The sequence below is a fragment of the Sturnira hondurensis genome, unplaced genomic scaffold, assembly GCF_014824575.4.
Source record: "Sturnira hondurensis isolate 20B ecotype Veracruz unplaced genomic scaffold, ASM1482457v3 Scaffold0022910, whole genome shotgun sequence".
Taxonomy (NCBI): Eukaryota; Metazoa; Chordata; class Mammalia; order Chiroptera; family Phyllostomidae; genus Sturnira; species Sturnira hondurensis.
In genome coordinates this window covers 7,130,688-7,148,459 of record NW_028095541.1, presented here as the reverse complement: position 1 = coordinate 7,148,459, position 17,772 = coordinate 7,130,688, and the positions used below count along the sequence as shown (strand labels likewise).

The 17,772-nt window shown below is 44.1% G+C and overlaps 1 protein-coding gene, 1 long non-coding RNA gene and 1 other non-coding gene across 5 annotated transcripts in view; 2 read left to right on the top strand and 1 right to left on the bottom strand.

Moving 5' to 3' along the window:
• Positions 1-5,120: 5,120 nt before the first annotated feature.
• LOC118980472 (uncharacterized) lies at positions 5,121-7,298 on the bottom strand. The gene is made up of 2 exons (XR_005065108.1): positions 7,162-7,298; positions 5,121-6,149 (listed from the first exon to the last, which is right to left on the bottom strand). It is a non-coding gene; the product is annotated as an uncharacterized LOC118980472 (long non-coding RNA).
• The window catches only part of N4BP2L1 (NEDD4 binding protein 2 like 1), a 29,173-nt gene continuing 17,953 nt past the window's right edge, over positions 6,553-17,772 (top strand). The window contains exon 1 of one of the 3 annotated variants that reach the window (XM_037037084.1): positions 6,553-6,917. In XM_037037084.1, coding sequence (XP_036892979.1) covers positions 6,748-6,917 — 170 coding nt within the window. In that variant the 5' untranslated portion in view covers positions 6,553-6,747. The remainder of the gene's footprint in view (positions 6,918-17,772) is intronic. The other 2 variants (XM_037037083.1, XM_037037082.1) reach the window with 2 other exon arrangements.
• Positions 14,937-15,064, top strand: LOC118980637 (small nucleolar RNA SNORA16B/SNORA16A family). The gene has a single exon (XR_005065163.1). It is a non-coding gene; the product is annotated as a small nucleolar RNA SNORA16B/SNORA16A family (small nucleolar RNA).

The window sequence follows — 17,772 nt, the reverse complement described above, 5'->3', positions numbered from 1 at the left end:
CCAGGATTAGGGTCAAAGCAGAGACAGCTGCAGAGGGGACTCTACATCTGGCAAATTATTGCTATTTAGGGGTATTTGCAGCAACATTAATGGATTTATGGTGAATACATTAGAACCCACATCAGCGTGGCCATAATCTAGGGTCATGTTATAGATACTTAACAAGTGAGAATGGCATGGCTAGTGACCAGTTTTATGCTGCACCAATGCACACCAGTTGACTGTTCACCCAGGCTTGGGTTCCAGATGCCCCCAGCTTTCTCCAGCCCCCGGCTTGCTTACCTTGCTGTGATTTCCAGAATGAAGTTTTAGTACAATGGGTTGGGCTACTCTTCTGCATTCCCAGTCTTCCTCCTTGAAGTTTATACTCTTCAAGTGTCCCTGTGCACAGTGGCATATTATAAGTGCTGTGGAAATAGAAGACATGACCCTCCCTGTAAAGGAGCTGTGTGATAAGAGTAAGGAAGGGATGGGGTGTAGGAGTCAAAGGTGGTAAATGGGTCCTACTTCCAGCCAGCCAGACTGTGCATTCTATGGTGGAAGGTGCAAGCTGGAGATGCCTGAGCAGCCAGGGGGCCCCATCGAAGGAGTTATGCAGGCCGAGATGACTTCTCTTTGTCCTTTCAGTTCATAGCACAAATACAGGTAACAAGATGAATATGTATGTGTATAAGAGTAATTTATATATATTTTTTAACAGAATTTTTTTTTAGGTTTTATTTATTTATCTTTAGAGGGGAAGGGAAGGAGAGGGAGAGAAATATCGATGTGTGGTTGCCTCTCATGTGTCCTTGCTGGGAATTAGCCTGCAACCCAGGCATGTGCCCTGACTGGGAATCAAACCTCAGTCCTTTGGTTCACAGGCCCGTGCTCAATCCACTGAGCTATGCCAGCCGGGTAATTTATATTTTTGAGTAAACAAGTATCAGAAAAGTTTTTGGCAGGGTAAGAAAGGACATGGGATTGGAGAGAATTCCTGTATATTTGAAATGCTTCTGCTAGGTTACAGGACCTCAGATTCAAGGGCTGTGGAAGCTCATCTTAGTTTCATCTGGACATCCCTGGGGAAGGAGCTGGGACTGGTTATAACCAAGCACTCCAAACACGAGGTTATTTGGGGCTGTGTGTTTGAGGGTGACATTCTGGTTTCCACTAGCTCTCCTTTCATGCCTCCTTATTTTTCCACTTCTTGTTAAACAGTAACAATTAGAGAAACATTCTATTGTTTCTTCATTTGCCAAAAATGACTTATATGATTATTTTCTTTCTGTGCATCACGATAATGGCTTCTAAAGCAGCACAATGAGATTGTTCTGGTCATCCTGTATTGGAGAATTGGCCCTAACCCTAGAGATGAGAAGTTGGTCAGAGGAACTGAGGGCACCCACTTGTCTGGGGGCTCCCCTGTAGCTGGGGCCAGCAAGGATCTGAACAGTCAGTAGCAGGCTGGCTCTCAGATCAGTCCTAGATGGTCTGTTTGTGTTACTCTTTTAACTAGCATTATCTCTATCTCTGTTATCTTAAAATAATCCGAAACTCAGAGTTACTGAGAAAGTAGTTTAGATCTACATAAAATTAGTGAGCACCTTCTGAATATCAAGCACTCTGTTTGTTCTAATAGTCTAATGGGAGGAAACAGATACACAAACAGTTAATTTTTAACAGTCTGATTTTGAGGAACAGATAGAAGGAACAGATTGAGGAACAGCTTGCTGACTAGTTAAATATAGGAGTTGAAAGGAAAAATATTCGGGCTTATTTCCTGGTACGGCCAACCATTTTCTCTTCCTTGAAACTCTCCCTCTCTGGGTCCCCACACACCTCTCTGTCTTGAGTTCTGTCTGCTTTGCTGATCTTCATCAATAGATCCACTTCAAAGGCACAGTCCTTAAATGTCAGTGTCCCTAGGGCTCCCTCTTTAGCCACCTGTTCCATTCTTTCTCCTTCTCATAGGGCCAGGATTCCCAAAGCTCTATTTTGAAGGCAGACCTCTCTTCTTGTTACCGGAAAGGGGACGTGGCTGTTAGTGCATGTGCCTAGGGCTGGCTTGTAGTATGTGGGTTCTTGATCATGTAGGGAAGATTTCACAACACTAATCCAGGTGATTCGAGAGTACATTTTTTAAAGCTGGGGGCAGTGAAACAAGGAAGTGTCATAGGTGGGCACAGGTAACCAGGTTCTTGGTAATTGGGACAAAGAATTGAACTGAACATACAGAGTTTATAGCAGAGAACATGGGAGCAGGCCAACTCCAAGCAGAGAGTGACCTCATGAGCTGGAGGGATTCTATTCTTATAGGGCAGATCCTTCCTGGGTAGTTTTGGCGGGCTTTTACTATGCGTGTACAAGTAGTTGTATTCCTTTAAAGCTACTGCATGTGTGGTCTCCCATGATTTCCCTTGATTGGCCACTGCAGAAGGGGTTGCACAATGTTACCGAATGGGTCCCCCTTCTCCTGGGGTCACACTATACTAGGTTCATGTTGCCCACCACCAGGGAATTATAGCTCTCCATGTCAGAGACTGGTGAAAAGGAAAGGAATTATTTATCCAAAAGTTATACAGACTTAAGAGTAATGACTTAATGTCTTCACTAAAATCCCCATATCCCTTAGTACACCCATAAACACACACAGTCCTTCCTTCCCCTTTTGACCCGTCCAGGGTACTGTATCTCGGGAAAAGAAATGTTAGTCTGTGGCTCAGCTAGTCCCCGGTTCTTCCCAGTAGCCTGCGCTCAGCTCGCAGGCCTCCCTTGGTTCCCAGCATCATCAGCTGTCACCGAGATCTCCAGTTCTTAATCCAAGACCACATGGCACCTTCTCATGGCCCACCAGCTTGAATCCTCTCACCCCTTGCCTTCCCACAGTGTTTCTCCTACATTCTTTTGAACTGCTAAGAGAGAGCTCTGCATTGCTGCTGTGTCTTGCTTTCTGGCTTCCTAAACTGCATGGCAAAGGGAGACCCAAAGTCACATGGTTCCTCTCTGCCAGAGCTGTGTGTTTCTTCTTGGCTTGGCTGCCGTGCCTGGGTTAAAATCTCAGCACTAATCTTCCTCTTTAACCCCATTTCTGACTCCTCCCACAATCAGCTACACTTGATTTTTCCAGCCTTTCTGGGCTGCCATAGTAAGTCCGGCAGGTGTGGCCATGTGGTGTGGAGTCAATCATCTCCAAGCTTACATAGACTCTGTAACCAGGGGGAGTTGCCTCCCAGTTACATCCTGGGTGGAAGTCACTCCCATCCCCCTGGCTCAAAGCATGGCCACAGCTATTTAACATATCTATGAAACCAGTTAAAGCTCATAGATATGTTAAATGACCATGCCAGAGGTTAGCTGAAAAGCTGTTGCTAAACAACTCTTAATGGCCCTGCTCCATGTGTCCCATCCCCCAGCTCAGACTTGTGGGGGTGAGGACATCCCATATTTTTAATATTTCCTGGACACCCAGAGTTCTGGACCCCATTACAAATCCCTCTTTTGGGGACCCCTTGGCTACACCCTCTTACAGAAGGGCTTAGGATATAAGAATATGAAATTGGAAAAGCCAATGTTCATGCTGCCTGTCACCTACCAGACCTAATAAGCAAAGACAGGAATTGAATCTTTATGGGCACTTTATTCAGATGGCTGGTGATCTAAGATGGTGGATGTGTACCCTAACAGACTGTTTAAACTCCATTTTAAACCAACCCTTTTTATAAGAAGAAAAGTGTAGGTTAAGGGGATTGGAACTCAGGGACAAAGTTAATCAGATAAAAATCTGCAGCATTCTTTCGTTATGGCTCAGGTGCCATCTTGCTAGTTTAAAGTCCTCCTGAGGCACAAAAGTGGAACTGCTTATCGTCTCCTGGAGTCAAGGTGGCTCATACCTTCAGCTCCTGAAACAATAGCTTTGTACATACATTAATTACCATGCTTATTAGCTATTACCTGAAACTAAAATTTTTTCCACATTTGAGTCCCCCATCAAAACAACAGGAGAGCCTAGGTGGGGCTGCTTTGGCTCTCTAAAAATGTTAAAGTAAAGAAATGAGCCTTGATGGGGCTGCCTTAGCTTACACAGAAGTCAGAGAAAAAGGGAGCCTTGGAGACAGGTTAGGGGGTTTAGCCCAGGACAAGCTGCTGCTGCCAATTGCTCCCATTGCAAGTCTTGTTGGGTCCCTTTGAGTTTGGGAGATGTTCCCTCCTGGGAACAGCATGCCTGTTGGGGAAGAAGGGAGAAGAAGAAAAAGGTATGTGGGTGTTCCCAGGAGGGAGAGCAAGTACATGCTGGGAGCTTCATTTTGAGGGTTTTTAAAGGCTGGGGTTTAAGAGAGGACCTCAATATAACGTTCATCAGCTTTATACTGATGAGCCAAAATGAGACTTATTCCCTCAACTTTCTCTGTCCTTGGGTGTGGTTGGCAAATGGCACTAATTGAGTTTCTGCTATCTGTCTCCCTGAATAGGGCGATTTCAACTATTTACCATCTGGCTTTGGAGGAGAACCATTTACTCCTAAGTGTCTTCGGTTTAGGGAAGATAGGATTTAGCAGATGGCTGCAAACTATCTGTCTTAGTTCCCCTATTTCACTTGTCCTAGTTTACTAGCTTATCTCATTGTGAGCAACACATTTACCAGCATCTACCAGGTCGCTCTACCTGCGCCAGGCACTGCAGACTGAGTGTGTAAACCCTCTAGCCTGCAGTGCTGAGTGCTTTTCTGCTGCCCAAGATGCCTGGGACTCCCTCCAGAGAGGAAATAGAAGTGCAAGTCTCATACAAATATGGCAGAAGTATGCAGTTTAAACTTTTATAGTAGACATATTAAAAGAGCAAAAAGAAACAGGTGAGATTAATTAATTTTTTATTTTTTTTTAGACAAAGGGGAAGGGAGGAAGAGAGGGAGAGAAACATGTGTGTGGTTGCCTCTCACACGCCCCCTACTGGGGACCTGGCCCAAAACCCAGGCATGTGCCCTGACTGGGAATGAACTGATGACCCTTTGGTTCACAGGCCAGGGTTCAATCCACTGAGACACACCAGCCAGTGCAAATCTTTAATAATATATTAACCCAATACAGCCATAACTGGCTGTATAGTGATCACATTTTAACATGTGATCACTATAAAAATTATTGCATACTGGAACTTCAGAATTTAGTGTGTATTTTAACCTCAATTTGCACTAGCCACATTTCAAGTGATCAATAGCCACATGTGGCTGGTGGCTCCTGTACTATACAGTGAAAGTCTAGAATGAAAAATGCAGTATTTGAGGCTGGGGAAAAACACCCTTCTAAGAAGTATGGTAGGATACATACATTATAAACATCACTGTTTTTATAATTCATGTACAGGGTGAGGCAAAAGTAGATTTACAGTTGTTTTAATGGAACATAATGCAATAATTAATAAATAATATGAGAATAAATTCTGTGTTTTGTGTACTCATAACTGTAAACTTACTTTTACCCTGCCCTGTGCATTCTGTTCCTTGTGGTTTTCCCCTAATATTTAGAGAAGATTTTGAAATTCCAGTGTTTCTCATCAGTGCTGAGAATCAAAGTATCCTTCCTCCAGTGCTAGGAAGGGATTTTCAAGGGAAAGTATTCTCCTGCCCCAAAGGGAAATCCCAAGGCCCAGGAGAACTTCTTCCCACGGAGCTCTCCCTACTTGGAGAGTCCCTTCCACAGCTTATTATGAAGACTCTGGATTTTGTTTTAGAAGAAAATTGCTTTTCTTCACAATTCCTTTTCAAAAGTTTCATACCTTAGCTGGCAGAGATAAAATGTTTTTACAACAGTCTTAGATTTTTCCAGGATGGTGTTAATTTTTAATAGCATCTCTTTTCAGTCTGTGCATCTTGAAATATGGTTCGGAAGACAGGAGCTCTCCATCGGTTTCCAGTGTGCAATACCAGGGAGTACTGTGGTGACCAACAGACTGGCGCTCAGCAGTTCCTAAACTAGCACTTAATTCTGGACACTTTTCTGTAAATGGTTTCGGTAGACTGCTCCTTCCTTGGGGGCTGAAATGGGTCCCGGACAGGCCACGTCTCTTCAGGTGACAGCAGAGCTCGGCCCTGTACGCTGGTGCTGCCTTCTCCGGAGACCTAGTTCATGTTCCTGTGCACAGATCGGTCTGAGTTTTTAGGGGTGCTTTTTCTGAAAAAGAAGATATTTAAAGTTATGTAGGAGGTAGCAAGGCTTTCTAAGAATATTTTTGGCAGGCTGATAAAGAAGGATTAAAAAAAAAAGAAATGATACAGGCCTGGGAGAGTAGTGTTAGTCGTTGGGACGCCGCCAGATACTGGCGTACGCAAATGAGGAAGACAATGGCCTTTACTGTTACTATTCAAAACGCTGCCTACGTTCTTCAGTCATCAACTACAATTATCTCACTTTCAAAGTCCAGGCCCTCCGCGTGGGGCGGGGGAGGGCCTGGCTTGCAGGCGGCCAGACCTCGTCCCAGGGTCCTCGGCGGTCCCTCTCCGCGGAGCTGGGGGCGGGGGATGGGGAGCGTGCGCAGAGCCGGGGCGCGCGGCCGGCCTTTCCCGGCTGTCAGTCTTGGGGCCTTGCCAGCTTCCAGGTGGGGACGCCCCCTCCCCCGCAGCGCAGCTCCGCGGGCGGGGAGGAGGGGCTGGGCTGCGATTGCCCGCCCCTCCATCTATCACATGGCCGGAGCGCCACAAAAACAACAGCTTTGGCCGTGGCGGGGACTTCAGGACAGGAAACTCGGGGCCCTTGCTACAGCCCCCACCCCATGGAGGAGAGTTTTCTCGAATCCTTTGGGAGGCTGAGCCTCCAACAGCCGCAGCCTCGGCTCCCGGCCCCGCCGCCCCCGCGTGGGACACCCCCGCGCCGACACAGCTTTAGGAAACACCTCTACCTTCTGCGAGGCCTCCCTGGCTCGGGGAAAACAACACTGGCCAGGTAATGCCCCCGGCCCGGCCTGCGCCCCCGGCCCCAGCCTGCCTGTGTGGAGCCTGGGCCGCACCGTGGGTTCCGTGCCGCGCTCCCCGAGCACGGTCTTGGCGCTGTGCCCCCGCGCCAGCCCCAGGTGTCACGGCCCTTGCCCTCAGCTTCGCGGGCCCAGGGCCGCGGCCAAAGACCTGCGCCGCCCGGCTTGGGGGCGGGAGGCCTGCAGGGTTCGTGGCCAGGCAAACCTGGGGGCCACTGGTGCACCGGCACCGCCACCAGCGTCAACAGGCGTCTTCACTTTGGCGGAGAGACGCAGGGTAGGGCCGGTGGCTGAGGCGGCGCGCTGGGAACCCGGAGGGTTAGGCAGCTGCGTGGCTAGGGCAGCTGCGGAGGCGCTCAGGTGCGCAGGGAGGGGGTTGGCGCGGCCCGCAGACCCTGGTGACAGCGCCACGCGGTGGGCGCCCGATCGAGTTCGTCCACGAATTGCGTAGGCGGCCAGAGTGCCAAGTCAGCTGCGACTACGGGGGCCTGCTGTCACCGTGCTAGGCCCACCAGGCCAGCCTGAATCCCATCACTCGCTACCTTACACCTGAGGTTCCAGCATCTTTGTCCGGTTCCCTCCCTGCCTGTGCTAACGCTGCCTCCCGCCTGGTCTGCGGGCCACCTCCCTCTGCCCCAAGATTCCACTAGCCCTTTAGGACTCAGATCTGTTACAGCATTGGCAGCCAGCCCACACACCAGTAGATGCCTTCTGGGCTCTGGGGCCTCCTATTTACACCTGTGACCACGTTGTGGTTCTGTTTATCCTAGTGTAAGTTTCCTGAAGGTAGGGGCCCTGGAGTACTCTACCAGGCACAGTGTCTGGTGTGGAAGAAGTGGTCCCTTGTCCTCAGAGAGTTTCACATTTCCTAGTGCAGGGGTGTCAAACTCATTTTCACTGGGGGCCACATCAGCCTCCTGGTTGCCTTCAAAGGGCTGAATGTAATTTTAGGACTGTATAAATGTAACTACTCCTTAACAGGTAAGTGAGAGCTTGGCACTGCCAGGTAGAAACAACGTGCTGGGCTGGATAAAACAAGGTGGAGGGTCTGGTGTGGCCTGTGAGCCTTGTGTTTGCCACCTGTTTCTTAGAGAGAAGAGGCAAAAGAAGACTCAGGGGGCTTATCTTCAGGAGCTGATGTGAATGGGAGCAGGGTCAGGGAACTGTGACAGCCCAGCGACGCACTGCCAGTTTTATGTAGGATTTCCAGCTGATTTGTAGAGTAGACGCCTTTAGCAAAACAATATAGCTACATTTTCCCAGAGGGATGGGTGACTTCCCAAAGCCTGTTTGTACCCCTTCCTAAGAAATCTACTTCAGTAGGTTTCTCTCTGTCTGGGTGGGGAGGTTGAGGGTACAGAGTAGGGGAGCCCAGCAGAAGGTTATTTTGTGTCTAAGTCATGGAGTGACATCATGTAATGATGGAGTAACTTCTGCATTCAAATCCTGTTTAGTTTCACTTGGGTGTTGCTGATCTGTGGCCTGTCACACACATCACTCACTGAGTGTCAAAGAAGGAAATAAATATCTTTGTCCACATTGTTTTTATAGCCGCTCAGAAGGGAAGTCATATGGTGAGTGGAGGCACATAGACTTGACCATCAGAAATGGTGAGATGTGGACCTCACCTTCCTTATCTGTAAAGTGAGAGACTTGGCCTCAGTTGAACTTGAAGTTCTCTGCTGGCTCTAACATTCTACACTTCTAGGATTTTAATTCCTGGCTGATGTCTAGCTAAGCAGAAGACACTGGATGAGGGAGGAGCGGCCTGGGAGTCTGCAGATTGTGACTTTAGATCCTGTTTGTCACGAATGGAATAGCTGGTAACTTTGGGCAATCACCTAGCTTCTCTGTGACTTATTTTCCTTACATGTGAATACTTAGAAATGATTAGGTTAGATGACTTATTGAAGATCCTTCTGGCTGCTAATTGTCTTAATTCTAGCTGTCAGAGATGGTTTGTTAATAATTGCTAGGTGAGATCTCTGACCTTGGAGTCCATTTATGGCTTCAAATTCAAACTTTGCTACTGTGATCTTTACTTGACTCCTGCACCTCCATTTACTTCCTGTTAAGTGGGGATATCTGCTCTGCCTACTTTAGAGGGTTGTTGTAAGGATTAAACATGTGAGAGGACTTGTTACACTTTAAATTTTATGTATTTATTTTTAGAGAGAGGGGAAGGGAGGGAGAGAAACATTGATGTGAGAGAGACATCAATCAGTTGCCTCTTGCATGCCCCCCAACTGGGGACCAAACCCACAACTTGGGCATGTGCCCTGACCAGTAATCAAGATGACCAGATGACCTTCCACTCTGCGTGATGACATTCAACCCACTGAGCCATACCCTCAGGTCAATTTGTTAAACTTTAAAGTGCTATATAAGTTTTAAGAGGTATTAGTTACTGCTTAAGATGTTGACCAGCTGGGGTAAATTTTCAAGGTGTTACTAGGGAGGAGACTGGCACTGAGTTGTCCTGTTAGGGTGGGTGTTGGCGGTTCTGGGATCCAAAGGACCTCAGTGCAGCTTTCGGTGGGTTGTGATTTATACAGAAATCTGGGAAGCAAGCGAGGAAATAGGCCACAGGTCAGTAAGAAGGGAAGCATGCGTGAGGGTGAAATGGGGTGGTGGATGTCACAGGCTGCAGCCCTCAGGGATCTGCCTTTCCCACTTTTTAAGGGGGTCAATGGAGGAGAGAAGGAGAATACCAAATTGTTTAAACGATGCACATATACATAATCTGAATTACTAATTTTTGTAGAGTAGACTTTTCTTAAGAAAAAATACACATGTAGAAAATGGTAAAACTGTGAGGCTATCTTATGTATGGTTGGATTCTGGGAAATTCATATTTTCTATATTGGGAAATTCATATTTGCTATATTCTATGTATTTTCTATATTTTCCAGATTTTCGATAATGAACATGTATTTATTGAATCAGAAAAATAAAAATGCAGGTCCCTCTTTTTTTCTGTTTAACTTTTAACTTTTCATTTGATTAAAGAAATAATAAAAATGCTTTTGAAATTAGGATATGTCTTGTCTTCCAAATCAATGTTGGATTTCTATTCTTTTCATCTATTTGTTTTCATAGCTTGAAGGGGCTGGAATATGGAAGCCATCTATTTAAATTATTTGGTGACATTAAAAACAGAATATTTTGTCGTTAAAAAAATTTAAGTACCTCATAGTACTAAGAAAAGCATGCCTCCAAAATCTGTTCTGTTTCCTCTATTTTATTTTAAACATTGTAAAAATAGGTTCTTATCATTGACATGTAAGTCCTACTTCTAGGAATTCACCTGAAGGTAACAATCGGACAAGCACATGAAGACAGAAGAATGTTCATCACAGAACTTTTTTATATAACAGAAAAAAATGTGAGCCAATGTAAACATACAGAGATAGGAGACTGGATTATAAATCAGGCAGTCATTAATGGGAACATGGATGTGTCTGTTCCCTTTCACCCTTTCATGTGACACAAACATTACACCCCATTAAGGTAAAAAACCTGTAATAAAGCCATCTGTCTCTATCATGTATATGTACACATATGCATGTATGCTACATATATATATATATATATATATATATATACACACACACACACCCCCCATTTTTTTGTTCAAAGAAAGTGATGTACATACCCTCATAGATAAATGTGTGGGAACATAGTCATCTGTCGATAGTTGTTGACTTTCAATAGTGGGATTATGGACTACCCCCTTTATTTCTCATGTTTCTACAACAAATATGTATCACTTGTTGAGTTTTTGAGGGTGAAAATAACTTTTTACACTTGAAAACAGTTTTGTTCAATAACTTGGTGTGATAGACCCAGGTTGTTGACAAAGCATTTATTAAATAACAAAATAAATGTCATTAGCTATATAAAAAGTCTTTCCTAGGTTCATTCTCAGTTGGACATATACTAGGAAACTTGTTGTTTTAAACCCTCACCCAGGGACAAGCTTAGAGAGAGAGGAAGGGAGGGAGAGGAACGTTGGTTGGCTGCCTCTCGTACGCAGGGACTGAACCCACAACCTAGGCATGCGCCGCGACCAGGAAACAAACCCTCTTTACCTTTGGGTTTACAGGATGACGCTCCAACCAACTGAGCTGCACTGGCCAGGGCGGGAAACCTTTTTAATCCATGAGGAGATTGATTTTAAATACTTATTAATTGCATGTTAATCAATATTTTATTGATTTTTATTAATTAACATATGAACTAGCCTAGGTCACTTGATTCTTCAACACCTCAGGTTCTTTTCCATGAAAATGAAGTTACTATTCCATTAGTAAGCTTATTGTGAGGATTGAGGCCACTACGGTAAACAGATTCCACAACCTTATGTGGAAAACACTGAGGAATATGTGGGCTTTATAAATACCAACCATTGGTTATTATTTACTAATCAATAATAGTAATATTCACCGAGTACTTGTACAACTATTCGTATTGGTTTAGTAAGGTATAGATTAAGTAAGATTGAGAGAAGGGACCAATACAAGACTAGAGAATAGAAAACAATGATCAGTACACAGCTGTGGGTTGACAGACATTTAACGGGAAGACCATCTTATGTTCTGTTGATGTTCAAGGCCAGGGCCCTCACTGAAGATGATTAGAAAGACAGAGTAATTAGGAAGAGTGGTTTCCTCCCTGTAGAGGAGGTTCTTGAGGTGGCCTTGAAGATGGGGAGACTGTGGTGAAACACAGGAGAAGGGTTAGCACTGGACTAAGGAAATGAGAGGGAGCTGGGTGTCTCTCAGGCTGGTGAGGAGAGTGGCTGTGTGGTGCAGATGGTCCAGCGAGTATTGGTCAGGTCAACGCAGCCAGATCATGGAGAACATTAAAAACTGGGCAAAGGAGTACAGAGTTGATAAAAGAAACGGGATTCCCATCCCAAGGCCCCTTCACACAGCAGATGACGTAGTGCTCTCTGACTGTCCAGATGAACCGATGCCCCAGGATCTGCACCCACCCATCCCTCCCACCTCAGTGAAAGCATCTGTGGGTGGTCTGTTTACTCCCGTGCTGCATGTGTGTGTGCATGGGTGTGAAAACGTCCCCCTTTTGGGTTTTAACTATTTTTAAGGGTACAATTCAGTGGCATTAATTACATGATAATTTGCAAGCATCACCACTTATCCAAGTTTTTTTTTTCATCCCAAACACAAACTTTGTACCAATTAAGCAGTCATTCCCTGCTCCCTGCTGTCTTCAGCTCCTGGTAACCTGTGATCTTCCTTCTGTCTCTATATATCTGACTGCTGTAGCTGCCTTGTGTAAGTGGAATCACACAATATTTGTCCTTTTGTTTCTGGCTAATTTCACTTAGCTTTATGTTTCAAGTTTCTTCCATGTTACAGCATGTGTCAGAACCTCACTCCTTTTTGTGGCTGAATAATAGTCCATTGCATGGATATACCATTCATTTGCCCACTTGAAATGAAATAAATTGAAATGGCAGTAGTAGAGGGTATGCTTCCCTTTTCTTTTAATGGCCTTATTTGAAAAATTAAAAGTTGTCAACCTTATCTCAGTTCCTTCAAAGTTTTTTGAATCTTTACATATCAGTCAAAGCAAAGTCTGGGACCCACACTCCAGCAGTGTGCACCCTTTGTAATGCTGCAGTTCTTGTTAGCACTATCACGTGGTTTCCAACATGGCTCAGGGGACTCAGAATGCCTGCGGATGGCTATCTTTCCTCCTCACGTGTACCTCTGGATAACATGGACTTTCCCATGAAGAGAAATACCTATTCATTTTTTGGCACCGGAGCTCTCCAAGGAAGTGAAAGGATGCTTTCCCAGTGTGGTGCAGCCACAAGACAGAGACATGGGCAATGGTTTACTTTACAAAGCAGCAGTTAAATGTGAGAAGCGGTGAGAGAGGGGGACCAGTGAGGTCAGCTAAGCAGAGTCATTAGACCCTGAAGGCTGTGATGCTCAGCAGTGCTCTCAGCCCACAGGCCTGGCCTGTGGTGGTTTATGGATGAGGCCAGGGCTTTCAGAAATGAAGAGGAATGAAGGCAAAGTCAAAATAGAAAGTGTGTGGTATGCCAAACCTGTGTATGTGAAAATAGAGTATCAGGCAGGTGACATCTTAGATTTTTAGTCACTTAAGTCTACTTGGAGAAACTACTGACTTTTTATGTTTTTTTAAAAAATTTACTTTCTAAGCCCATTTTAAAAAAGATTTTATTTATTTTTAGAGAGGGGAGAGGGAGAAAGAGAGGAAGAGAAACATCAGTGTGTGGTTGCCTTTTGCTCATCCCCTACCGGAGACCTGGCCCATAACCCAGGCACCTGCCCTGAGTGAGAATTGAACCGGAGACCCTTTGGTTCACAGGCCAGCACTCGATACACTGAGCCACACCAGTCAGGGCTGACTTTTTATGTTTTTAATGATTTTCCTAAAGTGGGTCCTAAATCTCCCTCCTCACTGCTCAAAGTCCCTGCAATACCTCTCTCTACAGGCTGGGAGAGTGAGGACTGTCAGTGCTGTGTGTGTTTAACAGAAAGTAGGAACACAGCACAGTATGTGTTTATCATCACTCATTGGAAAGGCTGTCCAGCTACACAGAAGACTCACCACTGCCACAGTCCTGGGGTCGTTGAACTGGAGCAATATAATGTTGCAGGACTGGCTTGATGAGAGAAGCAGTGGAAATAGAGAAAGAAATGAAAGGGGAAGAATGTGTTCATAGGAAAACCTCAGGGGATGTACATGATGTTCCCTTAGAGTTCATCTGGTCCACACCCAACACTATAAGCCCTGAAAGGTTAAGCATGTTGATCAAGTCATGAGGAGGGACTCTCCTGATTTCTAGTCCAGAGCCTGTTCTTCCTCAGCAAAGGAAGAGGTGAGTGGGAGTGACTGGTGACAGCGGGGAAGTTGTTTGGAGCTGTTGTGTAATGAAAACACTCAAAGACCCTAGTAAGAGCGCTGAGTTTACCTGGATTTTCGCTTCAGAGTAAAGAAGCCACATTTTATTGTCACTATTGATGAGATGTTTCTTCTGATATAAAAGAAATTACCAGGGGATTAATTTTCTTCATTAATGTGTATCACTGGCAGCAATGGGAGGAGATGAGATTTAGATTTTTTTAAATTTAGAGAGGGGGAAGGGAGAGAGTAAGAGAGGGAAAGACATGATGTGAGAAAGAAAGGCTGATCAGCTGCCTCTTACATGAGCCCCAACCAGGGACAGAACCTACAGCCCAAGTTTGTGCCCCGACCAGGAATCAAACTGGCAACCTTTCACTTTGTGGGACAATATGCAACTGAGTCACATGGGTCAGGGTGAGATACAGATTTTAAAATAAGCATTTGTGTAATATGATAAAGGAAAACTAGTCTAATATCTAAAGGTTCCTTCATAAGGATCTCTATCACATCATATATATGGCTTTTTAATCAAGGTGAGAGCCCAGAAGAGGGGAAGAGAAAATGTAGAAAGAAAAAAAAAAGCCCACATTTACAGAGCATCAGCTGTATGCCTGGCACTTTATATAGGCTGGCTGACTGGATCTTTACAATAACCCTAGGAAAGTTATTTTTATTTTATGGATAAGGACCTTAAGATCAGAGGATCACACCTGTGACTCCACACTTGAGATTTTGTAAAACTCAGTGGTCGCACCTCACCAGGGATGTTCACGAACATACACACCTCTTTTCATCCTCTTTTCAGTTATTTGGGAGTCCTACTGAAGTAATATTGTACAGCTAAGGTATGTCAATGCGCTTTCCCCACACTTTTAAAGGAAATTACAAAGATGAGGATCTGAGGGGCTTTCTGTGCCTCTGATGCAGCACCTCCAACACTCTGCCCTGTGCTTTGACTTTCTCTTCCTTGCATTAGCACCACCTGACATATGCTTGCTTGTTGATCATCTGTTTCTTTTACTAGAAGGTAAGCTTCATGAGATGTGTTATCTCATTCACTCAATAGTGGTACTAAAAAGGAATTTAAAAGTTAGTATAAAAGATGCAGCTCCCATTTAAGCAGCAGTCAGAAAGAGTCCCGAGTGACAGTATTACTGCATGGCCACTGTTCTGTTGTCTGTAGTAGACTTCAGACATTTTGGGAAGCACAGCTAAAAACAGGTTAATGCTGAGGTAGGTGTGCTTCTTATTCCTCTGTGTGAGCATGGTCAAAGTGACCAATAGAACACAAATGTGGGCAGCCTGTCTCGTTGCTAGATTCGGTGGAAGGTTGTTTACATACAAGACTCTAAAAGGAGTTTCTGCTACACAGAGTGCTCATGAAGGCCATCTGGGAGTCTGGATTGTATCTGATCAACAGGCCTACTGTAAAGGCACGAGGGGTAAGAGAACAGGATGCAGAAGGACAGATTGGGGACTGTTCGCTGGAGTTCCCTTAGCCACTGTGGCTTAGGAATCCACAGTGCTGGAGATAGCTGAGGTCCATCTCTGCAAGGGGTCAGCCTTGACATGGTAGTTGGCAGCACCAAGAAGGTCAGGCCACCCCAGGCCTTAGGGGAGACAATCCCAAGTTATAAACAGGGGGGCTCTCTCCCCTGCTCCTCAGGCAGCTGGGTCATGGAACCTGATTTATACCTCTCAGTTTAAAGTCCTCGAGGGGAGTTCTCCTAATATTCAGAGGAAATGCTGGGATCCAGGAAGCATCCTTTCTCGCAGTCTTCTTTTAGGGTACAGCCAAAGTTTGGGTAAAATTATCAATGTGTAAGAATGATTAAATAAATTAATTCACACAGTTTGGGATCCTATAAAAAGCATTTGCATCATTAAGGCAGCAGAGCCTAACATTCAAGAACCACTCATAGAACTACTCATACATTGACTAAATATTGAGTATCTCTCATGTGCCCGACATTCTTCTAGATGCTCCAAATAGATCAGTGAACAAAAGACACAAAAATCCCCACCCTCATGAACATATACTCTGTCCAAGAAAAAAATTTCTGAAGGAAAGAAGAAAAGTTTAAACAACATTTGCTCTGCTTTGTTCTCTCAAAAATGAACAGCAACAAAAAGGTTTCCATAGCTGGTCCAATTGAATTATACGTACCCTCAGGAAACATTCCATGTATGCAGGAGGAGATAAATCACAGTGATGTTCACTGAAACTTGTTCGTGATAGGCAAAACTGCAAACAAACTAAATGTCACCAGAGAAAAGGATAAATAAATGTGGTTTGCTTATTTTATAGCACTCAAGCACAATGGTTTTAGTTCATAGCACTGGGACCAGGAGCCTAGGTTTTAATCCAGCTCTGCCACTCACTGGTCTCTCCTCTCATCCCACTTTATTGATATAAATAACATTACCTCGTTCAAGTTCAAGGTGTATTGTGTGTTGATTTGATACACTTGTGTATTGCAAATATGTTTACCAACATAGCTTAGCTAATACCACTACTGTGTCACTTAATTACTATTTGTTTTCCATGGTGAGAGCATTTAATATCAACGTTTTTAGCAACTTTCAAGTATATAATACTGTGTTAACTATACTCACCATGCTGCACATTAGATCTCCAGAACTTATTCATCATATAAGTGGAAGTTTATACCCTTTGACCAAAATCTCCCCATTTCCTCCACCCCTCTTCCCCTGGTAACTACCACTCAACTCTGTGAGTTTGACTTTTTTAGATTCCACATGTTAGGTCATACAGTATTTGATTTATTTCACTTAGCGTAATGCTCTCAGGGTTCATCCATGGTGTTGCAAGTGGCAGGACTTCCCTCTTTCCCATGGCTGAATAATATTCCATCATATATATATGTACCACATCTTATCAACTCATCTGTTGGTGGACCCTTACCTTGTATCTTAGTTATTGTGAATAATGCTGCAGTGAACATCGGAAAGATGACAGCTCCCCTAGACCCTGTTTTCATTTCCTTTGGGCAAATATCGAGGAGTGAAATTGCCAGGTCATATGGTAGTTCTATTCTTAATGTTTTGCAAAAGTTCCACCTTGTTTTCCACAGTGGCTACATCAGTTTACATTCATTCATACCAACAATTCATAAGGGTTCCTTTTTCTCCACATCCTGGACAACACTTAAGTATCTTTTGTCTTTTTGATGATAGCCATTTTAACAGGTGTTCAGTGATTATGGGTTTTTTTATTATGATTTTTGATTTGCATTTCCCTGCTGATGCTGAGCTTTTTTTTTTTTTCATGTACCTGCTGGCCACTTGTATGTCTTCTTTGGAAAAATGTCTATTCAGACCCTCTGTCCATTTTAAAATCAGATTTACTTATGCTATTCAGTTGTATGAGTTCTTGTTGGATATTAGCCCCTTAATATATATGAAAATAGTTTCTCCCCTTTAGTAGGCAGTCTTTTCATTTTATTGTTGATTTCTTTTGCTGTGCAGAAGACTTAGTCTGATATAGCCCCACTTGTTAATCTTTGCTTTTGTCGTGTTTTTGGTCTCATATCAAAAAAAAAAATGTAGCCTAGACCAATGTCAAGGAGTTTTTCCCTACATTTTCTTATAGGAGTTTTATGGTTTCAGGACTTATGTTTATGTCTTTCATCTATTTTCAAGTTAATTTTTGTGAGTTGTGTAAGATAGGGCTCCTCTGTTTTTATTCTGCATGTGGTTATCAGTTTTCCCAACACCATTTATTAAAGAGACTATCCTTTCTCTATTAAATATTCTTGTTTTGCTTGTCAAGTATTAGTTGACTATATGTGAGGGTTTATTTCTGGGGCTTAGAGTTCTGTTCCATTGATCTACGTGTCTGTTTTTATGCTAGTACCATACTATTTTGATTACTGTAGCCTTGCAGTATAGTCTGAAATC